The following is a 12,426-nucleotide window of genomic DNA, read 5'->3' as shown; positions in this document are numbered from 1 at the left end:
GATCTAAGGAGCGGGTAATGGAATCAGCGTGCCACTCTGATTACAATAGGACAGGAGTGACCTGTCATGGCCAATTAGATTGCCCCCCAGATAAAGAGATTTGGAGAGATGTAAACTTTTTCTGTCCAGACTAAAGCATGCACTGTGGACTGACTGTCTAGGATTGTTGGTGTAATGTATGGCCAGATGTAACGCCATTGTTCAGTAAGACTTTTCAACATAGCTGCCTTGGTCGGTCTTACACTTAAGGCCATTTAGCAACGTAGTAAACTGTGAGGATAACCTGATCACTGAGAGCCGTAAACATTGCAGTGTGTGTTTATCAGCCCCAGTGTAGACATAGTAAGCACCACCTCTGATCAGTCGCCAGGTGAGTGTGTGGAACTTGTTGAGTCCAGCAGTATCATCTGACACAGAAACCCGACACCCCTCTCTACAGTTTCCTCTGCAACACTCCATGGAAAAACTCATCCATTTTACAGCGGAGTCCGTATATTGCTTCCCAAACACTTGGTGATAACTGAAATGGGCAGTTCTATGACATTAAGTTTTGTCTTACCAACTACCGATACATTGGTATACATCCATCCACTCAGCATAGAAATGCAACTTGAGATCAGTTAACATGTAACACTTGATTTGTCCCACACACTTTACTAGTTCAGTTGTTGCATGTACAGTTTCTGTGTAGTTGCAAGTAATGTATAATAATGATTGTATTGTTACCAAATATATTGAAATACCATGTAACTACCATGCAATGGTATTTTGGCAACCAAGTTAAATGACCCATAACGAATGTGGGAGAAGACACAAGTTAATTCAGCTTTACAGAAGGAAGGCCTATCCTTTATAGCAAATTGCTCTAGAGCCCGAATACTTAGCTACATGCAGTGTAACCAGAATGACACCTAACATATCTAATAGCAAGCAAAAGAAAAGTCTAAAAAGCTCACACACAAACTTAACTTGTGTCCAGTGTTTACTTTCCCTGCTGATTTACACTTGGAGACAATGACTCAGCCCGTGACATCAACTGCGGATACGTAGCTCAAACGAGATACCCAGAGAAAGCTGGATTTCAGTGAAAGTAAGCAGAGAGAAAGAGGTGTGTTCTGGCTATTATGTTCCAGATAGCCAGGCAAACCTCAAGCAACAGCGGCTAGTTAGTGAAGCAATGTATCAGCAATGTGGTGAGTTGGTTTGGTTTCCAACGGGTGAGGCGCAGGTGAAGGAATGGGTTTACGTGAAAAGAGTGAAACATACATAAAACTACTGCGTAGAAAAATGGTGCAAATACCTTCGTCAACATCTGAAATACAGTCCTCATTGAGAATTTCCGGCACATTAGCCTTAACTGTGTGATTTGAATACATACAGTAAATCGGAGGTTAATAAGACACGTCAAATGGCACACTTTCACAAATATGAGATGCATCCACACATGCTTTGAATACACAAGACACAGATCAACCCTAACTGGCGAGGATCCAAACACATTATTTCACTGTCAGCTCGTGGGGGAAGGCACGGCTTAGGTTATAAGGGACATTTTGAAACGGTCACATTATCACATATACCTTCGTCTTCAGACATGTCCAGAAACTCGTTCATGGTCTCGGGGACGTTCATTTTGTGTTTTTCTGTCGTAGTCTGGTGATAAAAGAGGAAAGAGTGAGACATGAGTAATGTAGATGAATGCTACTGTATCCAGTGACCTCTGCTTGGCCCTGGGTGTCACTATTAATAAATCCCTCCTGACACATGGACAGATCAGGTCTCAGGGGCTATTTGAGGAACACCAGGAGATTCATTCTGGCCCTTTCATACAGGTTACTATTAAACATGTGCGAGAGAATTTGTGGAATCACATGCAGTTACTCTTGTATACTGTTTCAGGGCCAAGTACTATTTTGAGATACACATTAGTAACTCATCCAGTGATTTCAAGGTTTGAGTTGTACAGTATTTTCAGACCTCGCGTTAGGACTCAATTTCCAATTTCATCAGAGGAATGAACAAATGTTTATGAATTTATTCTGTACTTACAGATCACCACACACACAGATGAACACATAAGGTTAGTGAACTCCAAGCACATGGTCAGATGACTGTAACAAATACTGTACACAGAGACAGACCACTAGTCTGGATTTTCATTTGTTTTACATACACTAGGAATGCAAATCGATATTTGCTTTGCATTACCATCACACATTAACACAGAGAGAGATCAGCATGTTACAGTACGCACTGCAAGGTGTCTCACGTGTGATAACTGGACTAGTGTTTAGGTACGCATAATGCGTCATCTGTACCTGCTACCAGTACAGCAAAGGAACACAACTCAAGTATTCCACTGCTGCTGTGTCTACTTGCTCAATTACTATCAGATAAAGGCCTGTGTTCATGCCAGGTGAGTAGACTCATCAATGAGTACAAGACACCAATTGAGATTTACAGTCAAATTGAGTGCCAGAAGCAATATTCACTGGACAAAGGCAAGCGATAACAATGGGGCTAGGCCCCACTGGTTCAAATGAAAACAGAGAGACAAACAAACTTGCAGAAAGTTAAACATACAGACCAACAAAGACAAACGGACAAAGAGACAGACTTGGCGTCTTACCACAGAGGTCAGATTCTCATCAGTCAGCGGCATGAGAGTGTCCACCACTGAGATGTAACCAAGGCGACGGGCAATGGACAAGGCTGTGTTCCCGTTCTGTAAAGAGGAGGAGAAGAATTGGAGGTGTAAAGGATAGGAGGTTGTAATATGTGTGTGTTTTTACTTTGTTATTGTGGACACATTAGTGCTGTGTATGTGCATGTATGTACGGTATACAATGTATGTACAGTATACTATTGTACGTGTCCTTCTGCTCTATTTGTCTCTGTGCATCCCTGCTGACTGGGGCTTCTGTCAGAGAGCCGCTGAGACAGCAGGTTTTCCTATGGTGCCTCACTCACCACGGTCAGCTGATTGGCCGAGGCTCCGTGCTGCAGCAGCAGGTTGATGATGTGGGTGTGACCCTGCTGCGCCGCCTGGTGGAGGGGCGTGTAGCCATTCTGCGGACAGAGAGAAAGGGAGGGATGGCGAGAGGGATGATAGTGAGAGAAAGAATGAGATGGTGAAAAATTGAGGGGAGTGAGGAAAGGGGAATGCAAAGAGAAAAACGAGAAGGAGAAAATATTAATACAAACAGTGGGGCAGCAAGGGAGGGAGGGAGGGAGAGAGAGAGTGGGACCAAAACAAAGAGAGTGTTCGGGAGGTGAAATAACACACACACACAACCTGACAAAAGTAAATAAGCTGAAATGAACAACACATGGGAGAGATCTTCAGTTGTTTACCTTTGTTTTGCCATCAACTCTGGCCTGGTTCTGTATGAGGAAGTTTGCCATCTTGATGTTGCCATAGTGACAAGCCACATGCAGCGGAGTGTATCCCATCTGTTTTTACCCAAGGGAAAGGGACAGAGAGAGGGGGAACGACAGAGACGAAGGAAGGAAGGTGTGAGCTTGTTACTTCTCATCCTGTGACTGCACAGCCCTTGTGTGAATAGGACGTACCTAACATTAACTTTACCCAAGTGTGACAAAAAATTACTATTATCCATCAAGAACTTAATAACACTTCTCTATTAGAAACACCTGATAGAAAAGATGAATGGATGAACAGCCTTGGCTCTATACCTGTGTGCTGTCAGCACAAACACAGTGTGTAACCTTGTGCTGTGTAACCTTGAGCTGCTGCAGGCCTCTGTCTGTGTCCCTGCTATGGGGGGAGGTTGACAATGGGCAGGTCAACTGCATGAAGCAGGGGAGGTTACTGGTAGTGCCGCATGGACAGACAAACACCTGTCACTCAGGTGTCCAAATATACTTTATTCATGGCACACCTGAGAACACAGTGCTGCAGAAAGGTGTGTGTGTGTGGGCAGGTTTCTTTTATCACTTAATTAAGTAATGCACTATTCTAAACACATTAAGTAACCATCTATAACCCCTGGTCTATGATTGACAGTGGAGAGTTGAAATCAAGGGCATCTCTTTGTCTCACAGTCTTTCACTGTGATAGTCTGTACAGTCTGTTCCCTGTTGTTGCCGTAGAAACAGCATGACCCTCACCTTTGTCTCGGGGTCGATGTCCGCCCCCTGGTTGAGCAGGACTTCTGCCACATTGACTTTGTCCTCCTGCGCTGCTAAGTGGAGGGGTGTGAGGCCGCTCTGAAAGAGACACGCATGCGGCCATAAACACACACACACGGTTAGAATGCCTTTTCCATGGTGGTGGGGAAAGCAAGGGCTCTTTATTCATCCACGTTTTTAAAAAGTAACAGGGATAGGACGTTAGCTAGCAAGGAGGTTGTTTTGAAAATACTTTTTAATCCTGCGGCTGCTTTTGAACTCAGTGAAAAGCATCAGTGAAAATGAGAGACTCAGCTGTGGTCTAATCCTGCCTACATGTACAAATTACCTCAACTAACCTGTATCCCCGCACATTGACTCGGTACCGGTACCCCCTGTATATAGCCTCGTTATTGTTACTTTATTGTGTAACTTTTATTTGTTTTACTTTAGTTTATTTAGTAAATACTTTCATAACTCTATATTCTTAAAACTGCATTGTTGGTTATGGGCTTGTAAGTAAGCATTTCACTGTAAGGTCTACTGTCACACCCTGACCATAGTTTGCTTTGTATGTTTCTATGTTTTGTTTGGTCAGGGTGTGATCTGAGTGGGCATTCTATGTTGTGTGTCTAGTTTGTCTGTTTCTGTGTTTGGCCTGATATGGTTCTCAATCAGAGGCAGGTGTTAGTCATTGTCTCTGATTGGGAACCATATTTAGGTAGCCTGTTTGGTGTTGGGTTTTGTGGGTGATTGTTTCCTGTGTTAGTGCCACACGGGACTGTTTTCGGGTTTTCACTTTTTTGTTTTGGTTATGTGTTCATGTTCAGTTTTCTAATAAAAAAACCATGGACAACTACCGCGCTGCATTTTGGTCCTCCTTTCCTTTGACACAAGAATCCCGTTACATCTACTCCACCTGTTGTATTTGGCTCATGTGACAAATAACATTTGATTTGATCCACTATGCTAATGATGGCGCTGTACTGAGAGGTGTTAATCTGCCTTCAACTAGTGCTCATTACGATGACACAGGCCCCCTCGGCTAATATTAGCGGGCTTAAATCAACCCCAGAAAAGCCTGACCCTGGTATGTCTGTGTATGTGCCTTTGGTTACACGTGTCTGTGGTTGTCAAATCATATAAAAAATCTAATTTTATTGGTCGTCTACACATATTCTGCAGATGTTATCGCAGGTGCAGTGAAATGCTTATGTTTCTACATCCAACAGCGCAGTAATACCTAACCGCACCTCTCTGATTGGGTTAAATGTTGGGTTAAAGGCAGAAGACACATTTCAGTTGAAGGCATTCAGTTGTACAACTGACTAGGTATCCCTTTCCCTTTCCCAATACACACAAATGTGTGCATGGAGCAGCCAGAGCAGCCAGGATCCGCCAGTCAGCCAGGATCTTCCAGATCCGCCAGTCAGCCAGGATCTTCCAGATCCGCCAGTCAGCCAGGATCCGCCAGTCAGCCAGGATCTTACAGATCCGCCATTCAGCCAGGATCCACCATTCAGCCAGGATCCGCCATTCAGCCAGGATCCGTCAGTCAGCCAGGATCTGCCGGAACCGCCAGTCAGCCAGGATCTGCCAGAACCACCAGCTAGAGCCAACTACCTGCCTGAGCTTCCTCTCAGTACTGGGCTTCCTCTCAGTACTGGGCTTGCTCTCAGTGCTGAGCTTCCACTCAGTGCTGAGCTTCCACTCAGTGCTGAGCTTCCCCTCAGTGCCGAGCTACCCCTCAGTCCCGAGCTACCCCTCAGTCCCGAGCTACCCCTCAGTCCCGAGCTTCCCCTCAGTCCCGAGCTTCTACCTCAGTCCCGAGCTGCCCCTCAGTCCAGTGGGGTCCTTGGTGAGGTATATTAGGTCAAGGTCGGCGGCGAGGGTCGCCAATCAAAGGATGCGTTACAGGGGGACTAAGACTTGGTTGGAGTGGGGTCCACGTCCCGAGCCGGAGCCGCCACCGTGGACAGACGCCCACCCGGACCCTCCCCTATGGGTTTAAGTGTGCGGCCGGGAGTCCGCACCATGAGGGGGGGGGGGGGGGGGGGGGGGGGTTCTGTCACGCCCTGGTCTTAGTATTTTGTGTTTTCTTTCTTTATTTGGTCAGGCCAGGGTGTGACATGGGTTTATTTTGTGGTGTGTTTGTGTATTGGGGTTTTTCGTAGGTTTTGGGATTGTGGCTTAGTGGGGTGTTCTAGCGAAGTCTATGGTTGCCTGAGGCGGTTCTCAATCAGAGGCAGGTGATTCTCCTTGTCTCTGATTGGGAACCATATTTAGGCAGCCATATTGTTTGAGTGTTTCGTGGGTGATTGTTCCTGTCTCTGTGTTTGTTGTCACAAGATAGGCTGTATAGGTTTTCACGGTCCGTTTGTTGTTTTGTATATTTAGTTATTTCATGTATAGTTCATTTTCTCATTAAAGAACATGAGTAACCATCACGCTGCATTTTGGGCAGCTTCTCCTTCTACAGACGAACGTTGTTACACCGTGATTGTCTGGCACATACATCTAATGTCTGAGCCGTTGAATTGCAACTCCACTTTGTCCCTATACTGTCGTTTTGCCTTTTTCATTACCTTGCGGAGGGCATAGCTAGTCTGTTTGTACAGATTATGTTCCCAGTCACCTTACCGTGGTTAAATGTGGTGGTTCACACTTTCAGTTTTGCGCAAATGCTGCAAATTTGGATTGGTCAGTCCTTAACACAAGTACTTCCTGTTTAAGTTTCTGCCTATAGGAGGGGAGGAGCAAAATGGAGGCGTGATCTGATTTGCCAAAGGGCGGGCAGGGGAGTACCAATGGTCAAGAGTGCTCGATGAGCGAGTAGCACAGGAGATGGGTTGATAAAAATTTGGTAGCGTTTTCCTGATTTCCTTTATTAATGTCCCCATGTACAATAAATGTAGCCTCAGGATATACGGTTTCCAGTTTTCACAAAGTCCAGTGTAGTTCCTTGAGTGGAATATTCTCTTGGGAGGCAATGCGTTCGGCATTTGATGGTGAGGTATTCCAGATCGGGAGAACAAAAGGACTTGAGTTTCTGTACTTTACCACAATCACACCATGAGTAGTTAAACGTGAAACATACACCTCCAACTTTCTTTTTCCCGGGGAGTTCTTTCTTCCTGTCCCTGCGATGGACGGAGAACCCCGCTGGCTGAATGGATGGGGACAGTATATCCGGAGAGAGACATGATTCAGTAAAACATGTTACAGTATGTTACAGTCCCTGGTGTCTGCCTGGAAGGAGATCCTCGTCCTGAGCTTGTCTACTTTATTGTCCAGGGACTGAACAATAGCGAGTAATATACTCGGAAGCGCTGGATGGTATGCACACCTCCTGACTAAGAGCCTACTCTGACTAAGAGCCTACTCTATGTTTCTCTTCTCAGGTGATGGCAACTTGGCCCTCAGGATTAATAGAATTGCCTCAGGAAGTTCAAACAAAGAATCCAATTCAGGGAATAAAAATTTCTGGTCGAAATCCTGGTGAGTGACTGCCAATATACAGTAATATCAAAAAAAAATTCAGCTGTCGGTAATAATTCAAGAAAAGTTATGAGCAAATATTGTAAAAAAAATATACAGCAAAGTTAGTTAGGAGCTAGAAACAGGGTGACCATGTTTGTCGGTGCCATCTTGTTGTGCATGTGTGTATCTGAACAGTAGTGTAAAGTATGAGTGTCTGTGTGTCCAAGGTACTGATGGGTCTTGAGGTCTATGAGTGTTGAAATGTAATTTCCACATAAGTTACCATCCTGTGAGGCCAGGTGAGAGTGTGTGTTTGTTGTGTGTGTGTGTTTATGTGAATGTAGTATAGTGTGCTGTATGTGTGCTTTGTATGTCTGTCTGTCTGTCTGTGTATACACAGTGTGTGTGTTACCTTGTTGCCCATGTTGACATTGGCGTTCTTGGAGAGTAGCAGAGAGACCAGGTCCACACTGCCCTCCTGTGCAGCCAGGTGAACAGGACTGATGCCCTGGCGGGTCACAGCGTTGGTGTCCGCCCCGTATTCCAGTAGCGTGGTCCCTATGTCCATCTGGTTCTTCTTGGCAGCTATGTGGAGGGGTGTGTAGCCATTCTAAGAAGAAGAGACACAGGGGAAAGGTATTCAGCACTCTCTGAGTGTACTCTATTCCAGGGTACTTTTTAGCATCGGGCCCCCTTTTGTGATAGCAAATTCATCAGGGACCCCCTCATAATATCAGAACACAACTCTTTCTTTAGAGTGCGATGTAAATAGCATACAAGCATTTTACTATGACTTCTGCAGTGCATGACCGGAGAAATCAAGTCTCAGGCCCTGTCAAAGAAGATTTTAAAGGCCCTCTTGCCATCAGAGAGAACACTTTGCCTTGGGGCATTTAACAGTTTTTAAGCTATTTTCTTGCAATTCTACACATTTTGCCATGGGGCAGATCGTGCCATTTGCAGTTCTTAAGTTAAAATTATAGTGTATTTATGCCCCCTGCTCTATTCTACTCTCTTCTATTATTTTTTCCAAATATTTATCTGCATGGGACCTCATTAGGGTTCTAGATAAAGAGATGATAACACACAGTACATTAAACATTCCATAATCTTAGCTAGGTGCAAGAGTTAATTTAAGGCCTTGTTTAGCCTAGAGATATCGTTAGTTTTATTGATTTAATTTAAATAGTCTTGTCAGACAAATTTCAAGCACCAGGATGATGTTAACAGAAACAACATGTTTCACCCTCTTCTCCCTTCACTAGACACACACTACTAAATAACAATAGCGCCTGGCAGGCAGAAAGAGTATTTGGCTCTATCCCAACATTCCCAAAGGGTTTCCCTGGAGAGGACAGTTAGAGGAGCTCCACTGTTGGTATGACATTACAGAGAGGCGGGGGGGGGGGTGTAATGCAGACAGAGCTGAGACCATGGGTGGAGGCAGTAGGCAGATATGAAAAAGTGACACAAGCTCTTGACACCTACTTCAACTGTCATATACAGTGTGGCAAAAAAGTATTTAGTCAGCCACCAATTGTGCAAGTTCTCCCACTTAAAAAGATGAGAGAGGCCTGTAATTTTCATCATAGGTACACTTCAACTATGACAGACAAAATGAGAAAAATGATGGTGGAAAATAAGTATTTGGTCAATAACAAAAGTTTATCTCAATACTTTGTTATATACCCTTTGTTGACAATGACAGAGGTCAAATGTTTTCTGTAAGTCTTCACAAGGTTTTCACACACTGTTGCTGGTATTTTGGCCCATTCCTCCATGCAGATCTCCTCTAGAGCAGTGATGTTTTGGGGCTGTTGCTGGGCAACACGGACTTTCAACTCCCTCCAAAGATTTTCTATGGGGTTGAGATCTGGAGACTGGCTAGGCCACTCCAGGACCTTGAAATACTTCTTACGAAGCCACTCCTTCGCTGCCCAGGCGGTGTGTTTGGGATCATTGTCATGCTGACAGACCCAGCCACGTTTCATCTTCAATGCCCTTGCTGATGGAAGGAGGTTTTCACTCAAAATCTCATGATACATGGCCTCATTCATTCTTTCCTTTAAACGGATCAGTCGTCCTGGTCCCTTTGCAGAAAAACAACCCCAAAGCATGATGTTTCCACCCCTATGCTTCACAGTAGGTATGGTGTTCTTTGGATGCAACTCAGCATTCTTTGTCCTCCAAACACAACGAGTTGAGTTTTTACCAAAAAGTTATATTTTGGTTTCATCTGACCATATGACATTCTCCCAATCTTCTTCTGGATCATCCAAACTTCAGACGGGCCTGGACATGTACTGGCTTAAGCAGGGGGACACGTCTGGCACTGCAGGATTTGAGTCCCTGGCGGCGTAGTGTGTTACTGATGGTAGGCTTTGTTACTTTGGTCCCAGCTCTCTGCAGGTCATTCACTAGGTCCTCCCATGTGGTTCTGGGATTTTTGCTCACCGTTCTTGTGATCATTTTGACCCCCACGGGGTGAGATCTTGCGTGGAGCCCCAGACCGAGGGAGATTATCAGTGGTCTTGTATGTTTTCCATTTCCTAATAATTGCTCCCACAGTTGATTTCTTCAAACCAAGCTGCTTACCTATTGCAGATTCATTCTTCCCAGCCTGGTACAGGTCTACAATTTGGTTTCTGGTGTCCTTTGACAGCTCTTTGATCTTGGCCATTGTGAAGTTTGGAGTGTGACTGTTTGAGGGTGTGGACAGGGGCTTTTATACTGATAACAAGTTCAAACAGGTGCCATTAATACAGGTAACGAGTGGAGGACAGAGGAGCCTCTTAAAAAAGAAGTTACAGGTCTGTGAAACCCAGAAATCTTGCTTGTTTGTAGGTGACCAAATACTTATTTTCCACCATAATTTGCAAATAAATTCATTAAAAAATCCTACAATGTGATTGTCCGGATTTTTTTTCTAATTTTGTCTCATAGTTGAAGTGTACCTATGATGGAAATTACAGGCCTCTCTCATCTTTTTAAGTGGGAGAACTGGCACAATTGGTGGCTGACTAAATACTTTTTTGCCCCACTGTAATAAATAAGGTAACTCAGTGCAAGGCAGTAATATTAGTTCATACCATGATAACAAGCATATCATGTCACAGTTGATGGCACAGTACAACTACATGTATTAAATCAGATTAGTTTTTTGTATTCCACGACTGTTTTGGGTCATTGGCAAAGATTTCCAGACTGTATAATTTTACAGTTTTCCATCTCTCTGTCTGTCTATCTGTCTTTGTCTGTCTGTGTGTGTGTGTTTCTGTGACTGAAGCCAGAAGGGCAGGCAGCTGAGAAACACATCAACTGTTTTCTGTCATGTGACTTATAACCCTTATAATCTCACCAAGCCAAACCTGAGCCTCCAAGAGAGGATTTAGTTTATTTCCAAAACACTGAAATTAGACAAGAGACACTGACTGAAGCTTGTTAACACAGCTTTACAGTGCCTACTTTTTCCACATTTTGTTTTTTGTGAGCCTGAATTTTGAATTATTTAAATTTAGATTTTGTGTCACTGATCTACACACAATACCCCGTAAGTGGAATTATTTTACAAATTGTTTACAATGTTTACAAATTAATAAAAAATAAAAGACTGAAATATCTTGAGTCAATAAAAGTTCAACCATTTTGTTGTGGCAAACCTAATTAAGTTCAGGAGTAAAAATGTGCTTAACAAGTCACAAAATAAATTGCATGGACTCCCTCCGTGGGCAATAATAGTGTTTACCCCATCTCTGTACCCCACATATGCAATTATTTGTAAGGTCCCTCAGTCAAGCAGTGAATTTCAAGCACAGATTCAACCACAAAGACCAGGGAGACTTTTCCAATGGTTTGCAAAGAAGGGCACCTATTGGGTAGATGGGTAAAAAAGCAGACATTGAATATCCCTTTGAGCATGGTGCAGTTACGAATTGCACTTTGGATGGTGTATTATTACACCCAGTCACGACAAAGATACAGGGGCCCTTCTTAACTCAGTTGCCAGAGAGGAAGGAAATCGTTCAGGGATTTCACCATGAGGCCAATGGTGATTTTAATACAGTTACATAGTTTAATGGCTGTGATAGGACATAAGTTAGGATGATTCAACAACATTGTAGTTACTCCAAAATACACATAAATGACAGAGTGAAAAGGAGGAAGCCTGTACAGAAAACAAATATTCCAAAACATGCATCCTGTTCATCCCGTTCAAAAAATGTGGTAAAGAAATTAACTTTTTGTCCTGAATACAAAGCGTTATGTTTGGGGGAAATCCAACACAACACATCACGAAGTACTACTCTTCATATTTTCAAGCATAGTGGTGGCTGCATCATGTTATGGGTATGCTTATCCTTGGCAAGGGAGTTTTTTTTGGGGGGGTAGAAGAAACGGAATAGAGCTAAGCACAGGCAAAATCTTAGAGGAAAACTTCAGTTCAGTCTGCTTTCCAACAGACACTGGGAGACAAATTCACCTATTAACAGGACAATTACCTAAAACACAATGCCAAATATACACTGGAGTTGCTTACCAAGAATGTTACCAAGAATACCACTGAATGTTCCTGAGTGGCATAGTTACCGTTTTGATTTAAATAGGCTTGGAAATCTATAGCAAGACTTGAAAATGGCTGTCTAGCAATGATCGACAACCAACTCGACAGAGCTTAAAGGATTTTTTAAAAGAATAATGTGCAAATATTGTATAATCCAAGTGTGCAAAGCTCTTAGAGACTTACCCAGAAAGACTCACAGCTGTAATCACTGCAAAAGGTGATTTTAACATGTATTGACACAGGGGGTTGAATAT

General features: G+C 43.6%; 1 protein-coding gene across 22 annotated transcripts in view; it reads right to left on the bottom strand.

Annotated features, from left to right (window-relative positions):
• Positions 1-12,426, bottom strand: part of LOC109898873 (ankyrin-3) — a 160,071-nt gene that overhangs the window by 60,756 nt on the left and 86,889 nt on the right. For 18 of the 22 annotated variants that reach the window (XM_031835644.1, XM_031835645.1, XM_031835642.1 and 15 more), the window contains 7 exons: positions 8,024-8,221; positions 4,132-4,230; positions 3,355-3,453; positions 2,971-3,069; positions 2,630-2,725; positions 1,581-1,653; positions 1,301-1,357 (listed from right to left, as the gene is read on the bottom strand). In XM_031835644.1, coding sequence (XP_031691504.1) covers positions 1,301-1,357; positions 1,581-1,653; positions 2,630-2,725; positions 2,971-3,069; positions 3,355-3,453; positions 4,132-4,230; positions 8,024-8,221 — 721 coding nt within the window. The remainder of the gene's footprint in view (positions 1-1,300; positions 1,358-1,580; positions 1,654-2,629; positions 2,726-2,970; positions 3,070-3,354; positions 3,454-4,131; positions 4,231-8,023; positions 8,222-12,426) is intronic. The other 4 variants (XM_031835639.1, XM_031835636.1, XM_031835649.1 and 1 more) reach the window with 1 other exon arrangement.

The sequence above is a fragment of the Oncorhynchus kisutch genome, linkage group LG11 (assembly GCF_002021735.2).
Source record: "Oncorhynchus kisutch isolate 150728-3 linkage group LG11, Okis_V2, whole genome shotgun sequence".
Lineage (NCBI taxonomy): Eukaryota > Metazoa > Chordata > Actinopteri > Salmoniformes > Salmonidae > Oncorhynchus > Oncorhynchus kisutch.
The sequence above is the reverse complement of the archived record's forward strand: the minus strand, read 5'-3'. Positions and strand labels throughout refer to the sequence as shown.